General features: G+C 43.8%; 1 protein-coding gene across 2 annotated transcripts in view; it reads left to right on the forward strand.

Annotated features, from left to right (window-relative positions):
* Positions 1–15,056, forward strand: part of LOC143355437 (zwei Ig domain protein zig-8) — a 104,286-nt gene extending 89,230 nt beyond the window's left edge. The window contains exons 5-7 of one of the 2 annotated variants that reach the window (XM_076790242.1): positions 10,014–10,141; positions 13,115–13,283; positions 14,713–15,056. In XM_076790242.1, the coding sequence (XP_076646357.1) occupies positions 10,014–10,141; positions 13,115–13,283; positions 14,713–14,801 (386 nt within the window). In that variant the 3' untranslated portion in view covers positions 14,802–15,056. The remainder of the gene's footprint in view (positions 1–10,013; positions 10,142–13,114; positions 13,284–14,712) is intronic. The other variant, XM_076790241.1, reaches the window with a different exon arrangement.
* The last annotated feature ends 3,100 nt before the right edge of the window (positions 15,057–18,156 follow it).

Here is an 18,156-nt window from a genome sequence, read left to right on the forward strand (position 1 = left end):
TATGGTACATAGGTAAACCTATATTCCGTGTTGTCCTGCATTATCGACCTGCATTATCGACCATACTCTATCGCGTCGTGCAGTGTTTACTTGAAAAGTGACAGTGGCGCTAGTAGTGAAAAATGTCGGAACCGCGAGATGCTGTTTCAGGAGGACTCGTTTTTCGTGTTTAAATAAGTAAGTAATCAACTAAAAATACGCAGCACCGTCATTGTACATGTCCTGGCTAGGACTGTACGGTCTTATTTTTTCGATACCGAATGCTAAATCTCTCGATATTAAGAAAATTTGTCAGCGGCGGCCATCTTGTGACGTCACGCTTGCTTCGAACGCCTCGTGACAGGCAGTATGCCTCCGAATATTACAAATTACTCCACGATAAGGTAAAAATAGATATTTTGGAGACCACACAGTCCTAGATTGGACTTTTAGGAAACCTAATTGACCACTTCTGAATTACTCATTGTGATATTGAAGCGTCAGTTTGAGGTCCCGTGAACCCTTGCAAGTTAGTATACGTGAATGGGTTTCTTCTATGCGTATGTAGTTTCGCACTTCATCAGAATGCCACCGGCCCTCTTAAAATAAAAAATCAGCACTTATAAATCTCATTATTCAGCTAATTTTTGCAGTCAATTTTGGGATCAAGAATTTTGATGAAACGAAGTCTGTTCACTCTTGTTCGAAAGATCGTCGACTTTCCCGTCTGCCGTCGCTCCGTGACGCTCGCGTTTCTGTCACGCGTGCCCGGTATAACTATAACCCAGTTAGAACCTCGGGTCTACGTTTCCTGCGACGATTCTACGCGGCAAATTTGCAAGTCAAAGCGGAAAACACGTCGGCCGGTGATTTGCTGATGGCGTCGCGGCTTTCGCGATACGATTTTCCTTCTCGCTGGAAAATAAACACTGTGCCGAGGTTCGATTCGCACGCAGAAGGAAGGAACGGGGTTCGACATATTTTAAGATAATAAAGAATAACTTGCGATAACAAAGCTGTGAATAACACGATTTTTATGCGAAGTAAACATTTTGTGTGGCAATCAAATAGCCACATAAAGTACATACGCACTGTCTTTTTAAACAGTTTTTTGATCGTGTTAAACGGGGGTCAATTTTACTAATTTTCGTCACAAATCCACAAAATCTACCGTCTTCTAAGAAGTATAATTGTATGCCTGAGATGTGACATCTGCATTTCTGAAACAGGATTTTAGAGAGAACTTGAGAAATTAATTGAATGAATATTTGATTGCCTAAAACATAGAATGTTAAATGATTTCGTACGAAAACTGAATAACGCGACAATCCGAGGAAAAGTGGTTTTCCTGTTGACATAACTTCTCGTACGTTACGACCCGAAATAATATGTAACCAAGGTTCGAACGAGTTACATTTCCGCACGCGAATTGGCCGCAGATAAGCTCGAAACTTAGATACGGAGGAAACTCGATGGGCCGATATTTCAGGGATTCTCCTATCTTCGGAAGAATTCCGCAAGAAAATCTCGTTTGGTCCAATAACGTCGACTTTATTGAACGGACAAAATGATTTTAATAACCGGCAGTTAAGAATTTCATTAGGGATCGCACTCCCGGATAAAGGGAGTTCCACGGGGCCCTTATCTTTCATCAATTTCGCAGGGATATTTTTGAGGCGTAATTGAATTCTTTGCCAAATTGCTCCGACCGTGGGGAGAACCGACTTTATCGGTGAAAGGCAAGCGGAAAATTTTTCGACTGCGCTTTTCCATTAGGATCGTATTTCGAGCGGCAAGAGCGTGACAACTTTATCGCGGATTTGCGAAACGCGACCTCGCCGAAAGTATATTGACAGCTCGCGAAAATGTAGCTTTTCGGCTCGGAAATGGCCGATTCAAGTTGCGTAGCGTACATATAATAATTGCCAATTAATGATTTACATTTAAATCTACGTTTCTTAATAAATGTGCATACCAAAAAAAAAAACTGACTCAATGAATACAATAACACGCAAAGAATGATTTTTCAAAAATTCAGTTTGAACAAATAAAAGCCCAAAGTGCTTTCTGCTTAGATTTAAGGAGCGCTGGAAGTGACCATTTTACATTACTTTATAAAAATAACAAGAATGTGCTGCCCAAATTTTTTGCCATTTTTTGTCATTTTGACGGGTCTCGTAAACCTAGCGTTAAGCAACGTTATAGCAATAAACACTGCTGTTTCGCGACAAAGACGGACGGCGAGTGTTAGCAGCACACCAGGAGGCACTTGTGAAGCATTTTCAGGAATAAGGGTATTACACGGTTGTGTTTACAATTACGTAGAGGTTGTGGAACAAGAAATTTCGAAGTTTGTCAGCACGTTTCCCTAGCGGAAATAAACGAGGAGCGATGCTTTCGAGCAAGGTGGTGAAAATAAGCGTTCCGAAAACCGCGAACTTATCTCGGAGATGTTTGATAATTAGTTCGGCCGAGCGTGAGACTAATCGACCTGCTTCCAGGGCTCGGGACTCAAGAAGACTGGTAAGATTCCATAGCCAACGACGTGGAAAGTTGTTTGATCGTATCAGGGCCCGTGTAACAGTTTGAAAGTGCCATTGAATAATCAAACGAGCTGCTCGAACGATGACGGAGCCAGTCTTCTCTTCGCTTCGCGCGCGTCACAGTCCACAGAACCGTTCGAAGCATGCGGGGGCTCTTTTGTTTTTCTCTGTCGGGCGACTCTTCGGAAACCCATGAATATTTCTCAGATTAATATATTATTAACGAGTCGGGAGCGAGAGCGGTGCATGCGCTGGCTCTCTCTCTCTCTCTATTTCTCTCCTCAATGGATACACACGATCAAACTGCGCTTTCGAGCGTGAACCAGGATGACCGTCTGTATGCCACGTTACGATGCCGCCGCAAGGAAATTCTCGGCAAACTATCCAACAAGAGTCATTCGCACAAAAGACCACGATAATGGCCAAGACACACCTCATCCGAATATACGCCGTTAACAGTGCCCCGTCTCCCTGAAATGGCAGACCGGGATTGTATCTACAGATTTAAATTTCTTAGTGCCGAAAAATTAAACTTCAGCGAGAAATGCCGAGCCGAAGGGAATAGTTGAAAATGATGGTCACATGTGCCCCCATACCAAACTGATCTTTCTTCATACTATTCGATAGGGCCCAAAAGAAAATCCTCTGTGACAAGTTTCAAGACTACACCCCTACCACAAGGGTAGTTCAAAATACTTCGAATTGTGCCTTAAAAGAAATCTGTGCTTGAGAAACAGTACGCTAACGTCCATCGTACATGCAAATACTAAATTTATTGAAGATCGTCACGGAAAATTATAACCTCACCACCCATCGGTCGCAAAATCTGAATAATTAGCTTTGTCTATTGACCGTTCGCACGACTATAGCGTGACGATCAACTCCGTCGAGGTCAAACCCATTCCGGCCGGCTTAAAAAGACTGCGTAAATACCAGAGTACATAACATAAATTGACATTATGACAGTGTCACAGAATTCTCTATAACAGTTTGCAAGCCCTGCTTTGTTCACACGCAATATCATTTTACAGTTTCGAATCGTCCCTTTTCTTTCTCATGCTATTTGATCCGAAGCCGTGGTTTCTTTGCTCGGCGAACGAGTGATCGAATATGAGGGGTTTCCATAATTCCGTGGAACACCTGCGCTATCATTGTATCCGTCTATGATACAGTGTGCAAAGGGAAACGCGATCGCTTTAATCTTGTGTCAAGCCGAACCGTAGTATCCAGCGGAGCCAGCATTGCTTCAGGTTTCGGACTCGGTTTCCTATTATCTTGGGTTTATCCCGAGCACTGCGCGGCCACCAGAATCCGTAGCGTCCGACCGATCCGACAAATTAATATCCAACCGAGCCATCGATCTCTGTCGTTGATCGATCTTTGCTCGACCCCCCTTGCAACGGCAGAGGAAATAAATCGTGCAGGGCCACCGGATCCGTAACTCGACCGCGATTTCGGCCGCAATTGAATCACCGCTGCTCCTCGTGCTACCGCGCAAAAAAAAACCCCCCGAACAAAATGGCCGGATACTAAATCGACGCCTCGCCAAGAATACAATTCTCCTCGACGTTGATACACTGGAATCCTGCAGCAGAGTCTAATCGACTCGATTCCCAGACTCTTCGAAGAATTACCTTCTATTTTCAATTTCGAGTCCGGACGATTCCGTTCTCGGTCTCGGCGGCGTTCGCGCACAAGCGAAAATGTGTTTCACACGATAACGGATCGTTCCCCGGTTATGCGCGCAAAGATTTAAGCTTCAGGTTAGGCGCAATAGCTTCACGTTGACCGTTATTGAATGCAACAGGGTTTCAGTAAATGCCACGCGACTGCAATTCCAAGCTTCGTGCGAAATCAAAGAGCTGTAATTTCGAAGTTCATGAAGCACGATGTTCAATCGATTTGTAAAGGGTTAAGGCTCTCGGTGGAATCGCAGAAGTCGCAATTCCAGGGTTTATAATTAGGTTGGGAAGGCCTGCAATTCCAACGTTCGCGATTGAATTGCAAGCTCCACAATTCCAAGATCCGCAGTTCGATTGCGAACAGCATCAATTCCAGGGTTCGCAAGCACTGACAACTTCAGAATTCTTCGTGGAATTGCAAAAGGACCACAACTCACAGGGTCACAGGCATTTTAGGACGTTACGTCACGATGGTACTGCAAAATGTCACAATTCCAATTTTCATGGCGGGACTGCATTACAGTCCCACACTTCTGAAGTACAATTGCAAAAGATCAGAATTTCCAGATTCACAGTTCGATTGCAAGCAGCATCAATTCCAGGGTTCGCAAGGGCCTACAACTTCAGAATTCTGATTGGAATTGCAAAAGGACCACAACTCACATGGTCATAGGAATTTTAGAACGTTACGTCACGATTACACTGCAAAATGTCACAATTCCAATTTTCATAGCGGGACTGCGTACAGTCCCACACTTCTGAAATACATTTGCAAAAGATCAGAATTTCGAGATTTGCGGTGAAATTGCAAACATCAGCGATATAAATATTTTACAATGGAATCGCAACGAGATACCCACTCCGAGATCCGTGACAAGGATCCAGAAACTCCAATATTTCCAAGGAACAACTGGTATACGCAGGAGTCGTAGAAATGCAAAAGCCGTTAGCAATTCAAAGAAGGGCAACATTAAGAGATTTTCGGAACCATAAAGAACTGGTTGCAAGGTTTCCGAAGAAATTGCAACAACGAAATATCGGGAGCCATGAGTCAGGATAACGAGGGTCGTACCATTTGCAACAAGCTTTCGTTGGGTATAGTCACGCTAGTCAATGGAAAGCTCGTAACGCGACTAGTTCTCCGTCGTTTTCCAAGGGTTTTCGAAAATTTCCATTTCCATTTGGATCGTTGCGAGAATGGTTTCCGAAATATTCATAGCACAATAAGACGCAGTTGTTTCGTGCTCTCCGCACGAAACGGCGCGCACCCGGTTCATTGGTCGTATTTGCGAACCATTGTGCTTCGAAACGCTTGTCTTTCGACGTCATTGTTCCATTGAGAATTTTAAATGAACATAATATTGTCCCGAAAGTTCGTTCCGATTTCAATTAATGCGTTGAATGCAAATTCAGACTGGTCTTGCTAGAAAATCAAATGTTTTCGTATATGCTCGTGTGAAACGCTCCAACGCGTGTCACTTGTATCGAAATTTTCAGCACACCTGCAATATCTCAGTAACTATTAATTTCTCACCGTATTTACCCTTATAGTTTTATATTCGGGTTTCTCTCTTGAACCATACAATTAAAGTTTACCCTTTTCAACGAGGAAACTCAAAGTGATTTTTATATCTCGATAAAAATAAACAAAACAGAAAGAAACTAGTTATTACATTGCATATTACCTTTAAAACTGTGCAATTATCTTATGGGAAATGATGTATAGCATGTTAAAAAAATTTTTTCCGCGCGTGGTATCGGAAAAACCACAATTTTCTTGAAATTCTGCAAGTTTAACGAATTTTCTCAAGGTTAAAAAACGCTCGTACCATAATCTCCCTATTTTCCCCACATTCTACAAAGTTTCAGCTTTAATTTAAAAAAAATTTCATCGCTCTACCTCATTTCTATCGAAAGTTCTCTGATTTTGAATCCGACTTCGTCCAAATTGCCCACTGTGCGCCGCCCTCGCCATCAGTTCAAATTGTGCGCCCGTCTTGTAGACACCTCCGACAACGTCTTCTTACAATCAAATATATTTCTTCCACCGTTTTCACATATAATTATTTTCGCATATGCCCTGAACAAGCATAAATCCTGTGTCTCTTTTCGGGGCTCGCGCTCATCGGGCTCTTTCGCAACGAATCGAACGCGATTCCCGCGACCGAAGGGGATCGCGAAAGTTCGCTGAATCGGACGTATCGCAAAATTACAGCAGTTCGTTCTCGCGCCGCGTCGGTATGTACAGAACTTATTTCGCCGAGCTCGGACAGTTATCGCCGGGACGGTCCCCAACGCGTCGCAATAGCGAACGGGAGCGGCCTGACAAGTTCAACGATTATTCACGGAACTTTGAAAGCGGCGATCGATTAATTGCAAATATCCGTTTACCTGGAATGCAGCGGGACAGGCGTTTGTCGGCGGTTTGCCGGAGCAAGCCGTAATATGTTTTCGCGACGGATTAATCACAGCCGAACGATAAATTTCCACGAGACACCGCGCCGTTCGACCGCGAACGCGATCCTAATGGAAGGCTCGCTAAAAGCTCGCGGTTATTTTCGACCGCTGCGCCGCGCCGGACGATCGGCGATTACTATCGCTTCGGATTCGGATCGTTGTTCCCCTGGTGGCGACGACGATGCAGTTTTATCGGGACACGTGCCACGCCGGCCGAATAAATAGTTCAGATCGAACAGGGATCAGTTTCTTCTTCCTCTCAGGGCTGGAATTCCAATTCTACGAGGAAGTTCGCCGCCTAGGACCGGAACCGGTCCAGGATCGGTATCTTTTGAAGGGCCAGCCAGCGTTGTCGAAGCTGCGGCCCACCGCCGAGGACATTACTTGCGGCAAATTCTCAATATGACATCCTTTATTTCAGTTTAACCGACTGGAAAGAGGTTGGCGTCGCGCCAGGATTCGAAATCACTCGCCGCCGTATTGAACCAGCGAAACTTTCTATCACCCATATTCTCCTCTGCTCACAGTTAATCCTCTCGCCTGTTTTACAGGGAATCGCTTATCCGCACAAGCCTATCCTTCCCAACTTCGGTTTTTCATCTTCGATGGAACGGTCCGCTTCAGAGACCATAACCGAAACGAAGAGAATAGCAATACACAGAATAACAATGATTCTTCTGAAATCTGTTCAATTCCATGTGACATTCCGAGTTTTTACAGCAAAACTGAATAGTATAGCGTTTTTATTTAATTTTCATTTCGCACACAAGATTCGCAGTTGAATTGTAAATTGACCAAAAGTTGGTTTTATTGCCGATGAGATCTTCCGCCATTTTTTCTGTTTCTAATTTACTCTGTCCCTCAGCAAATTGTGAACGTTCTTTCTCGTTCTGCGCAGTTAACGCGAATTTAATTTTCATTCTCAGTCTTTTAATTCCCTCGCACGCGTACCATAAACGCGGAGCAGTTATTTCAAACTGAATTTATATTTGAAAATAAAATGGTATTATATAATTCCCCCAAAGCGCTCTGCATTAAATTTGTAGCAGCGCCGTAAGAGTAATCGTTATACTAACGCGGTAAGCTGTTGCAACAATATTTTAACCAGACAAAATTTTAACAACCAGATTGTGGGCCGAATTGCCTTGCGACTACGTAGTGAAACGTGGCAACGTTAATGTCATTTCTGCCCTATTTTCGCCATAGACGAGATAAATTCTCCCTTATCCTGGTTTGCACGAGCAATCCATGAAAATTGGAATTTGCATAAAGTTTCTCAGCCCGGTAATAACATCGATATATTTTCAAAGCGTCGGGCTCGGAACGAGCATTATTTTTTACGGAAATTAGGGCGAATGTTCGAGGATTGTTGCAGAAAAGTACAGAAATCGCAAGAAGCTGTTTCTGCGAGGGCGGATCACGGCAAACCGGGGATCAGAATTACTTTATTTAAATCTGCCCTTTGGTTCTTTTGATATCGCTCGGTTTCCAGTTAGTTTAAACGGTTTGCTGCTGGGCCGAATGTCCAGACGGCAAAGGATTATCGAAACAGGATTAAGCAACGGTCCTGCAGGAATCAGTTCTGTCGGGCTTCGGTTCGAAATGCAGTTCCCAGTTTAGCGAAAATGAGAAAAACTTGAAACATTCGTAAACACGTTAATTTTCCGCCAAAGAAACCCGGATTATTACCGATTAATTCATTGCAGGTTTCCACATGAATAAATCAATAGTATAGTAACGCGTGCGTATAAAACGAATTCAAATACAACTTTACCGGCTTCTGCTGGCAGTTCCGATATTGATTTTCTTCGGAGCAAAAATATACCAAATGTTGCTAAAAAAAATTTGTTAAAAAATATTGTGAAAATATTCCGAGTGACGGAGTTCAAAAGATCAAAAGGAATATAAATTGACTTCTGTAATCCGTCTCGCTTACCCGCACAGAGAAAGAAGTAAAAACTCAGCATAAACAGGTGGAAATAAAAATAAATTTCGCTCGTCTGGAAACGCATGCTAACCGAGTGCAACAAATACAGTTTTCCGTACTCCTTATAAGCATCAACGGCCGACGAGAACCCGCGAATGACCACCGCGGAAATTTTACAAACTCCATGGAAGAGGATCAGGTTAATTCGAAAAGTTCGAAATCGCTGATTAAGCCCGGCGGCCACCTCGAGAAGCCAAACGTTGTAATTATTTTATGCCGAGGTCTCTCCAAGGACTCCCAAGGGAGCCGGAAACGCGTCACAGACTGCGCCGCGTGTTGTTTTTCCGAGTCGCGATAATTATGACGAATATGTCTCTAGTTGGTTGCCGACCGCATGTCCTTTGAGGTCTGCTCGACTCCCTTGGGTTCTCCTGGGAAGCCCTTGAGAGCTCCTCGGTCCTTGGGCGAGCCCTTCCCACCCAACTCTCGTAATTACGGGGGAATGTTCCGCCTCTGATCTCGTGCTTCTGTCTCCTTGTCGGTGATGGATAGGAACTACTTATACTTTGTATTGTTAGACTGATTTTTTTATGTAACGGGACATTGATCATTGAATCATATGAACATTGAACCCTGAATCACGTGAACATGGAACCTTGAATCATGTGAACCTTGAACCTTCAATCATATGAGCATTGGACACACTGAACATTTCGACACCTTCAACATTGAACACAACTCACGACAGTGAACATTGGGCACCTTGAATAAGGAACACACCGAACATTGAACATTGAACACATTGAATATTGGGCACTTTGAACATTGAACATCCCGAACATTGAGCATTGAACACAGTCGATACATTGAACATTGGGCACCTTGAAATTGAACATCCCGAACATTGAGCATTGAATACAGTCGATACATTGAACATTGGGCACTTTGAACATTGAACATCCCGAACATTGAGCATTGAACACAGTCGATACATTGAACATTGGGCACCTTGAAATTGAACATCCCGAACATTGAGCATTGAATACAGTCGATACATTGAACATTGGGCACCTTGAAATTGAACATCCCAAGCATTGAACATTGGACACAGTCGATACATTGAACATTGAACACCTTGAATCTTGAACACATTGAACATTGTACACCTTGGATATTAAACACGTAATATCTATCTATAATAATAAACACGTAAGAGGAATTTAGAACTATTGTTATATTACTTTCAATCTATTGAACCTGTTCAGAACCGAAATCAATTTTTATTTTGCTCCGTGTGTGTTGTAATTCGGGTTGAGAATGCTCGTTTAGCATAAAAATCGTCATAAAACTTCTGGACAACCTCGTTTATTTTCGTCTCGAGGTTGCAGCCAACGGAGGGTAAACGACTGCCATTTCTGATTGCAGAGCCAGTCACGGAGATCGCCGGAGGGCCGGATTTCTTCATCAACAAGGGCAGCACGATAAACCTGACGTGCCTGGTCAGATACGCTCCGGAACCACCGTCCGTGATCATTTGGAGTCATAATCACGAGGTAAACGGTCCGGTGGACTCTCGCTTATGAGATCAAAGCTCCGCGCTGTCGACGACTACGGCCGCGCGTTTAAGCTTCCAGCGAGCCTAGGTTTCGCTGTGCTTCGCGGCAACCTGGAAAAAAAAGCTCTTGGCACCCAACATAGAAAAGATACTCTTTTTCTTTTATCCGTTCAAAGAATCGCCCGTACGAACGGCTCCATTGTTATTCCGCGGTATCGAGTGCCGACGCGAGTCGTTATTCACGAAACCTAACAAGCTACACCGATTGTTCCACGACCAACGGGAGACGGAGAAAGGTGCGAACCGCTGGCGGAAATACCGACAGGTGGCGGAGCGTAAATTATTCACCGGGCGAAATGAGAGTAGAAACGATCGGGGAGCGAGCAGATCCCCGAGAGATTTATCACGGGAAGAGAAGCCGCGCGAACCTTTTTCTCCCTTTCAACTCTCGATCGTAGACTGATCGAAAGGGGACAAAGGTTAAACAAGGAACCATCTCGGAACCAACGGGGACCGTCGCGAAGCCGTCCGGGAACGCATTAAAAGCCGTTCTATTTTCTTTCCATTCGGTCTTTACTTTCTTTAAACTGTCTCGCCGCCCCGGCGTAGGATTAAGCGTCCTTTCCTTTCCTCTGCTCGCCCAAGGAATTCTCGTCCAGGTTGACGTTGCGAACCTCGTTACCGGTAATCGGTCCCAGCGCGGCTGCGCTCTGCCATAATCTTGTCGAACTATGCCGCGGCACACGTCTTGTCTCGTCGCGTAACGTGCTTGAACGCACGCGAAGAAATTGAAAAGAGAAAACAGTCGGTGGCTTTTAGTTCTCGAGGAGGCCTGAGACTCCATCGGTATTTGTAGTACTTTGAACACGAGGTAAAAGTAAAGCGAAGGAAACCGTTTCGGAATCTTCCTGCCAGCTTGACACTCCGGTAGTGTGCTCTGTGAACGGACTTTCTAAACTTCCTGCTTGCCCAGCTGGAACGGTCGAAGAAAATGTGCTTGGCGTAGGTTGGAAAATTCGCTGGGCAACGCAATGCGAACGTTGAACATTGCACAGTGAATCTTGAATCGTGTGCCTTGAACATTGAACACGTAAAACATATTCGACATTGAATCTTGAACATCGGACACATTTAATCTGGAACATTGAACACACTCGATATTGAACATTGAACACATTGGACATTGAACGTTGACCATTGAACACACTCAATCTCGAACATTGAACACATTGGGCATTACATCTTGAACACATTGAATAACGAATCTTGTACACTAAACGTTGAACCTGGAACAAATCTTGAACATTGAACATACTCTATCTTGAACATTGAACATACTCTATCTTGAACATTGAACATATTCAATTTTGAACATTGTGCACATTCTGGCTTGAACATTGATCACATTCAATCTTCGACATTGAACACATTAAATATTGAGTCTTGTACATTAAACGTCGAATGTTGAACATTGAACGCACTCAATCTTGAACATTGAACACACTCTATCTTGAACATTGAACACATTGTACGTTGCACATTGAACACACTCTATCTTGAACATTAAACACATTGTACATTGAACATTGAACATTGAACATATTCAATTTTGAACATTGTGCACATTCTAGTTTGAACATTGAACACATTCAATCTTCAACATTGAACACATTGAATATTGAATCTTGTACATTAAACGTCCAATGTTGAACATTGAACGCACTCAATCTTGAACATTGAACACACTCTATCTTGAACATTGAACACATTGTACGTTGCACATTGAACACACTCTATCTTGAACATTGAACACATTGTACATTGAACATTGAACATTGAACATATTCAATTTTGAACATTGAACACATTCAATCTTCAACATTGAACACATTGAATATTGAATCTTGTACATTAAACGTCCAATGTTGAACATTGAACGCACTCAATCTTGAACATTGAACACAGTGGACATTCAATGTTGAACATTGAACACATTAAATCTTCAACATAGAACACATTGAATATTGAATCTTGTACATTAAGCGTTGAACTTGGAACATGGGGCATCATATCTTGAACATTGAACACACTCAATCTTGAACATTGAACACACTCTATCTTGAACATTGAACACAGTGGACATTGAATGTTCAACATTGAACACATTCAATCTTGAGCATTGGGCTCATTCAATCTTGAGCATTGGACTCATTCAATCTTGAACATTTAAAATATTCAATCTTGAACATTGAGCACATTCAATCTTGAGCATTTAAAATATTCAATCTTGAACATTGAGCACATACAATCTTGAACATTGAACACACTCGATCTTGAACATTGAATACAGTGGACATTGAATGTTGAACATTGAACGCATTCAATCTTGAACATTGAGCACATTCAGTCTTGAACATTGATCGCATTAGATATTGAATCTTGAACACATTGAATATTGAATCTTGTACATTAAACGTCGAACCTGGACCATTGGGCATGAAATCCTGAACATTGCGCACATTGGACATTGAGCATATTGAATATTGAACCTTGAATACAGTAAACACATTGAACACATGGAACACATAGAACAAGCTTATTTTCACATTTTACAAGTACATCTCCTACCAATGGAAATTAATGCTCCACGAAAATGAACGGAGTTAAACAATTCAACAGTAACGTAAACTGTCTCATTCCAGCAAGTCAGTGAAACACGTCAAGAACCGAGTCGGCCGTGGCGTGAAACCGCGTTCGCGAAATCGCTTGCAGCCGAGTTCCCGAAGATTCGGCAGAGACAGCCTCGATCCGCGAACGTGTTTTCGATGCAACTCGGTCCGATGCATCTCGCCGTTAGAGTTCGTGTCATCATTGCTTGTCCGCTGCGGTTATCCGCCAGCGGGTCTATTCGCAGCCGGTCACGTCGCAGACAGATAGCTCGAGCCAGCTGTTCGTCTTGTTTGTTTCGCAGGCGATTAACTTCGAGACGCCGAGAGGCGGTATCAGCCTCGTGACGGAGAGAGGACCCGTCACATCGAGCCGTTTGCTCATACAGAGTGCCACCAAGGAGGACTCCGGACAGTACACCTGCTCGCCGGGAATGATGTATCCTGCCAGTGCGACGGTACACATTGTTAACGGTAAAGAAACACTATACTTGGCGAACCATGGTGTCCTGAGACACAGCTAGCTGGACGAAGATGCATCTTCATGTTTTTGACGTCATATTGGATTTGAAAGAATTCGTTGATTTGTTAGGAGACTACAGAAGGTCGCAATGTACATTCATCGTTGAATCTTGCTCCTTGAACACAGAGTACACTCAGCATTGAATATTGAATCTTGAATATTCGATAAATTGAATGTAGAATTTTCATTATTACACAAGTAGAACCATTTCAATTGTATTCTTTCGTACCGAATTGTTGTAGGTACAGATTCATGGTTTACCTATGAGGTACACGGTTTCAGCAACTTCAGTTTAGCAACAGAAGTGTCTAGTCTTGTCCAGCTAGCAGTGCGATACGAAGCTCGTCAACCTATTTCAGCCCGGCACCGTTTCAGTCGGCGAAAACGGTCGCACCCTCGGCTCCATCGTGTACTCAGTTGCTCTGGGTGTGCAGACCGAGAGCACACAAACGCTCCCCCGGCCTTTTTCCTTCTTTCCGCGTTCAAACCGGATGCTCGCAGTCTAGAAACGAAAGCTCGGTTCGATCCTCGCGATCGCGCCCCGTCATTCTGGTAACTAACAAGCGAGCCGACACTGCTGGCACACGAGGCTGGGATCGCGTGTCGGAATGCGATCCCCGAGCGAGAAACGCTTTTGAGAAATTAGGGCAGTGGAAGGGCTCTTCTTTCCCTCCCTCTTCGCTAGTGCACTCGCCGAAGTATCCCTTGTACGCTTGTCAGTTCATAAATGGACGAGCAAAACTTGTGTTCAGCTAACCTTTCAATGTCATTCTTGCTTCTTGCTACAATTTATTCCGTAAGATAATGAATCTGGCCATTGCACGGATTATGCTAAAGCCATAAAAGAACATCGAATTTCCACTTGAATCGCCGTATACATTGTTTGCACGAGGTTAATCGGAAAGAACACGTGTCTGCGCTTAATGAACGGACTGCATTCAGAAAGGAGTCAAGTCAGGGGCTGACCCGGTGCACAGGTAGCATAATCAAACCGGAATCTCCGGTACAGCGAGAGCGTCGGCTCGTTTCGCGCGACAGGATCCCGAAGGATCCGGGAAACTTCGAAGAAGAGCGCGAAGCAGGATCGCGGAGCGTTCCGTGCAGTTTCAGGAGTTTCCGAAATTTCATTTACGTACCACTCCGACATATTAGGACGCGCTGTTCGCGCCTAATTTTACGTAATTACGTAAACTAAGTGGAAACCTTGACGCGCTCTCATCGCGCCGCGCCGCGTCGCGTAGATCGAGCCGGGGTACATCTTCGTCATCCGTGGAACGTTGGAGCTATGCGGCGCAGTATGGCATAGCGGAGGCGTTAGGCGAACGTTTTCATATTCCTCGGCACGACTAAATGCACTCCGGGAAATTCGTTTCGTTGCAGAGCATCCGGCGGCGATGCATCACGGATGCGGCGGCAGGATATCCGCCGGGATGATGACTATGCTTCTCCTACTCTGGTTGGTCATCTAGCCGGCGCTGGGTCCACGAGAGCCGCCATGATGGAACGACCGGATCATTGTTGTTATCATCAGTAGAAAGTGAATCTTTATGCGAAACGCTAATTCCACGAAAGTAAAATTAAACCGCGGTGTACGTTTTCGAACAAACGTTTAAATTTCATTGCTAGCTCTGAACGCTTCGTTTCGATCGAATATTTTTTTGAACAATGACCTAATTGTAACCGGCACGCGTTGCTTTGTACAAATCAGCAAGACTTAATTGATTTACTTTTAAGCGCACTTTTAAGTGCTTCAATCCGGAACTTCACGGCGCCGATCGCAACCGATACTTCGAATCGAACGTCGACGAGCAGCACACAGGGTCAACGGCAATACCAAACGATCGCGTAATCGTTCCCGCGAGAGTAGCTCGGCGAATAGAATCCAGCAGGATTTTAAAAACTGCAGACGACCATAATCGTTTCCACCGGATTTCTAACGACCAGAGAGAATCGTATATACCGAGTTACAGGTCGCCATCGAGCCATCGGTGTATTCAATTAAATAAAAACACGTTCGTAGCAGTGTTGGGAAACCGTCGCCGAGGCGGTCCAATAATAAACTTGTTTCTGCCCGTTCTCGGTAGTTTCGCATTGTTCCGACGCAGCGGCGACGTCTCGATACGTATACGTTCACCTCGAGGAGAATAAGCGACTTCGGGAGCCACGGTATCACGGGGAAACTTGTTACGTTTCTGTTCGCTATCGTTGCGAAATAGAAAGAGTCCCGGAGAAAATCTGTTGTCTCGCCTCGTCCTTCGCGAGCAATCAATTTCAACGAAGGAACCAGCCAGGACAATTAATTTATCGAACGGTTTCGAACGGAAAGTCTACGCGCGTTGCCTCCGATCGAAAAATTCACCGACATATTACTAAAAAGTCGATTTTCTAAAAATCGATTCGATATGCATCGCTTTCTACGGACGTGTGAACCTCGATGATGAAGAAATTGATGAAGTTGAATGAACAAGATCGGCTTCTTCAAGATTACTTTTGTCTTGGTTATTCTGTTTCAGATTTTCTCTCAATTTTCATGGTATGATAAAGAGCTTTGTTCCCCAATAAAGAACCATACCTTCCATTAGTGATTAGAAAACCGCGGATTTTGTGTACCCACTTGTGACAAAAACGAGTAGGTGGGACACAGAACAAACGCAGCAATCGAGAAGCTTAAGAGATCACTTAGAGACAATTTTTATTTGCATAAAGATCCGCAGTCGAGGAGCTACGACTGATAACAGGATAAAAATGTAAAGCTGAATGAAACGAGAAAAACATTTGAATTATTCTTTTCGTATGATGAATATACTTGTCGAAACAAAAGCAATATCCGATTGTTTGCGACGCTACTCGCCATGCATCCCCTGAGGGGTTAATATGTATCCCGATTGAGTCAACAACCGTAGAAATCAATATTTATAGAGCAATCGTCGTGCACACTTGATGTTCACACGTCGAAGCAAGCAATCTCCGACAGTTTCATCGAATCGTCGGGACGGGGCGATTACAGGTAGAAAGAGAGACCGGTAAGCTCCGGGAATCGCGATACCGCGACGAAACGCTGCTACGTTCTAGACGCCGGCGCATAACGTAACGAAGTTTATTCGTTGACGTCGAAACGTTTCCGTGGACGAGAAGTTTATCGACGTTACCGCGTCGACACGCAATTACGCGACTGCAATTTTCCTTTTCGCCTGTGAGAAGTCCGCCGTTCTGAATTCAGTCACGAGAGTTTTGTAAAAATAGCCCTGATCTCGCGACGCACTCATGCTTGTTCATACATTATCGACAGGTCAAACGATCGAGATATCGATTGATTCTCGAGATATGTTGATCGGCAGATCGCATAACTAGAATAGATTCATCGATAATTCGAATGATTGATAAAAGGAATGAATGATTGACCGATAGATCGAGTGATCGACAGATCGAATGATCGTTAGATCAAGTGGTCGATAGATCGAGTGGTCGATATATCGAATGATCGATAAATCGAGTGATTGATAGATCGAGTGATCGATAGATCGAATGATCGGGAGATCGAGTGATTGATAGATCGAATGATCGATAGATTGAGTGATAGATAGATCGATAAAGCGATAGATCGAGTGGTCGATAGATCGAGTGATCGATATATCGAATGATCGATAAATCGAGTGATTGATAGATCGAGTGATCGATAAATCGAGTGATTGATAGATCGAGTGGTCGATAGATCGAATAATCCGGAGATCGAGTGATTGATAGATCGATAGAATGATAAATCGAATGATCGATAGATTGCGTGATCGATAGATCGAGTGATAGATAGATCGAGTGGTCGATAGTTCGAGTGATCGATAGTGCGGATGGTCGATAGATCGAAGGACCGACATATGGAGTCACCGAAATGTCGCATGATCGATTGAATCAAGGATACGTCTAATTATCGATAAATCGAAGTATCCAAGAAACGATTTATCGATAGATTGAATCCAGGATACGCAAGTTATCCAAGAAATTAATTATCGATCGACTGAATTCTCGATACGTCACTGTGTCGATACCAGGGTCCCTAGTCGCATGGTTTTGTCGCGAGTTGTACGGGGGTGCTTTCGTAACGCCCTGTTGCGAAAGGAAGAATGCTGTAAGAATCGTGATAACGCGACAGAGCTTAGGCGAGTCCGAGAACGAGTTTTCTTTCTTAAAATAAAATTGTGCGCCGGCTACAGTAGCTATGTTGTTGCATCACGGCTCACGGCTCGCGGCTCAACGAAAAACGCTGTTGCCAGGGATTAAGGAAAGGAACGGAGAAACGGTTTACTGCTAAGTAAGCTGTGTGTACGGCTATTTCTACTGATTACTACTTAGTCTTGCTCCCTTTACAGAAACGTTTGAACCGTCCTGATTACAGCGGCTCGCGATTACTTGCCCCTCTCAGCTTCTTCTCCTTCTTCCTGTTCTTCTTCTTCTTTCCGCAGAGCCGCTTCGTTGCACGCAGCCAGGAAATAATTCACCGAATAATCGCGCGACCATGTTACGCTGCAATGCTGCAATGGAAATGAAAATAATCCCGCAGGTCTCCTCTCGCGGAACTCTCGTTTCCGGAATTTTCATCAATTTGTTTTCATTCCGCCGGCACCGTACAATACCGGCCGCAAGTATAATATTTAGATACACGGAACGTTCCGATATATCTTTTTCGATGAAAAAAAAAAGAAGTAAACTCTTTACTATTATTATTAGACTGTGGCTTTTCACGCGGAACAACAATTTTCTGCGGCTGTTTCGAAAAATGGAAATTCAGCGGACATTTATTTTCGCTCTTTCGTCTTATTAAAAATAATA

The sequence above is a fragment of the Halictus rubicundus genome, chromosome 7, assembly GCF_050948215.1.
Source record: "Halictus rubicundus isolate RS-2024b chromosome 7, iyHalRubi1_principal, whole genome shotgun sequence".
In the NCBI taxonomy this organism is placed as follows: Eukaryota; Metazoa; Arthropoda; class Insecta; order Hymenoptera; family Halictidae; genus Halictus; species Halictus rubicundus.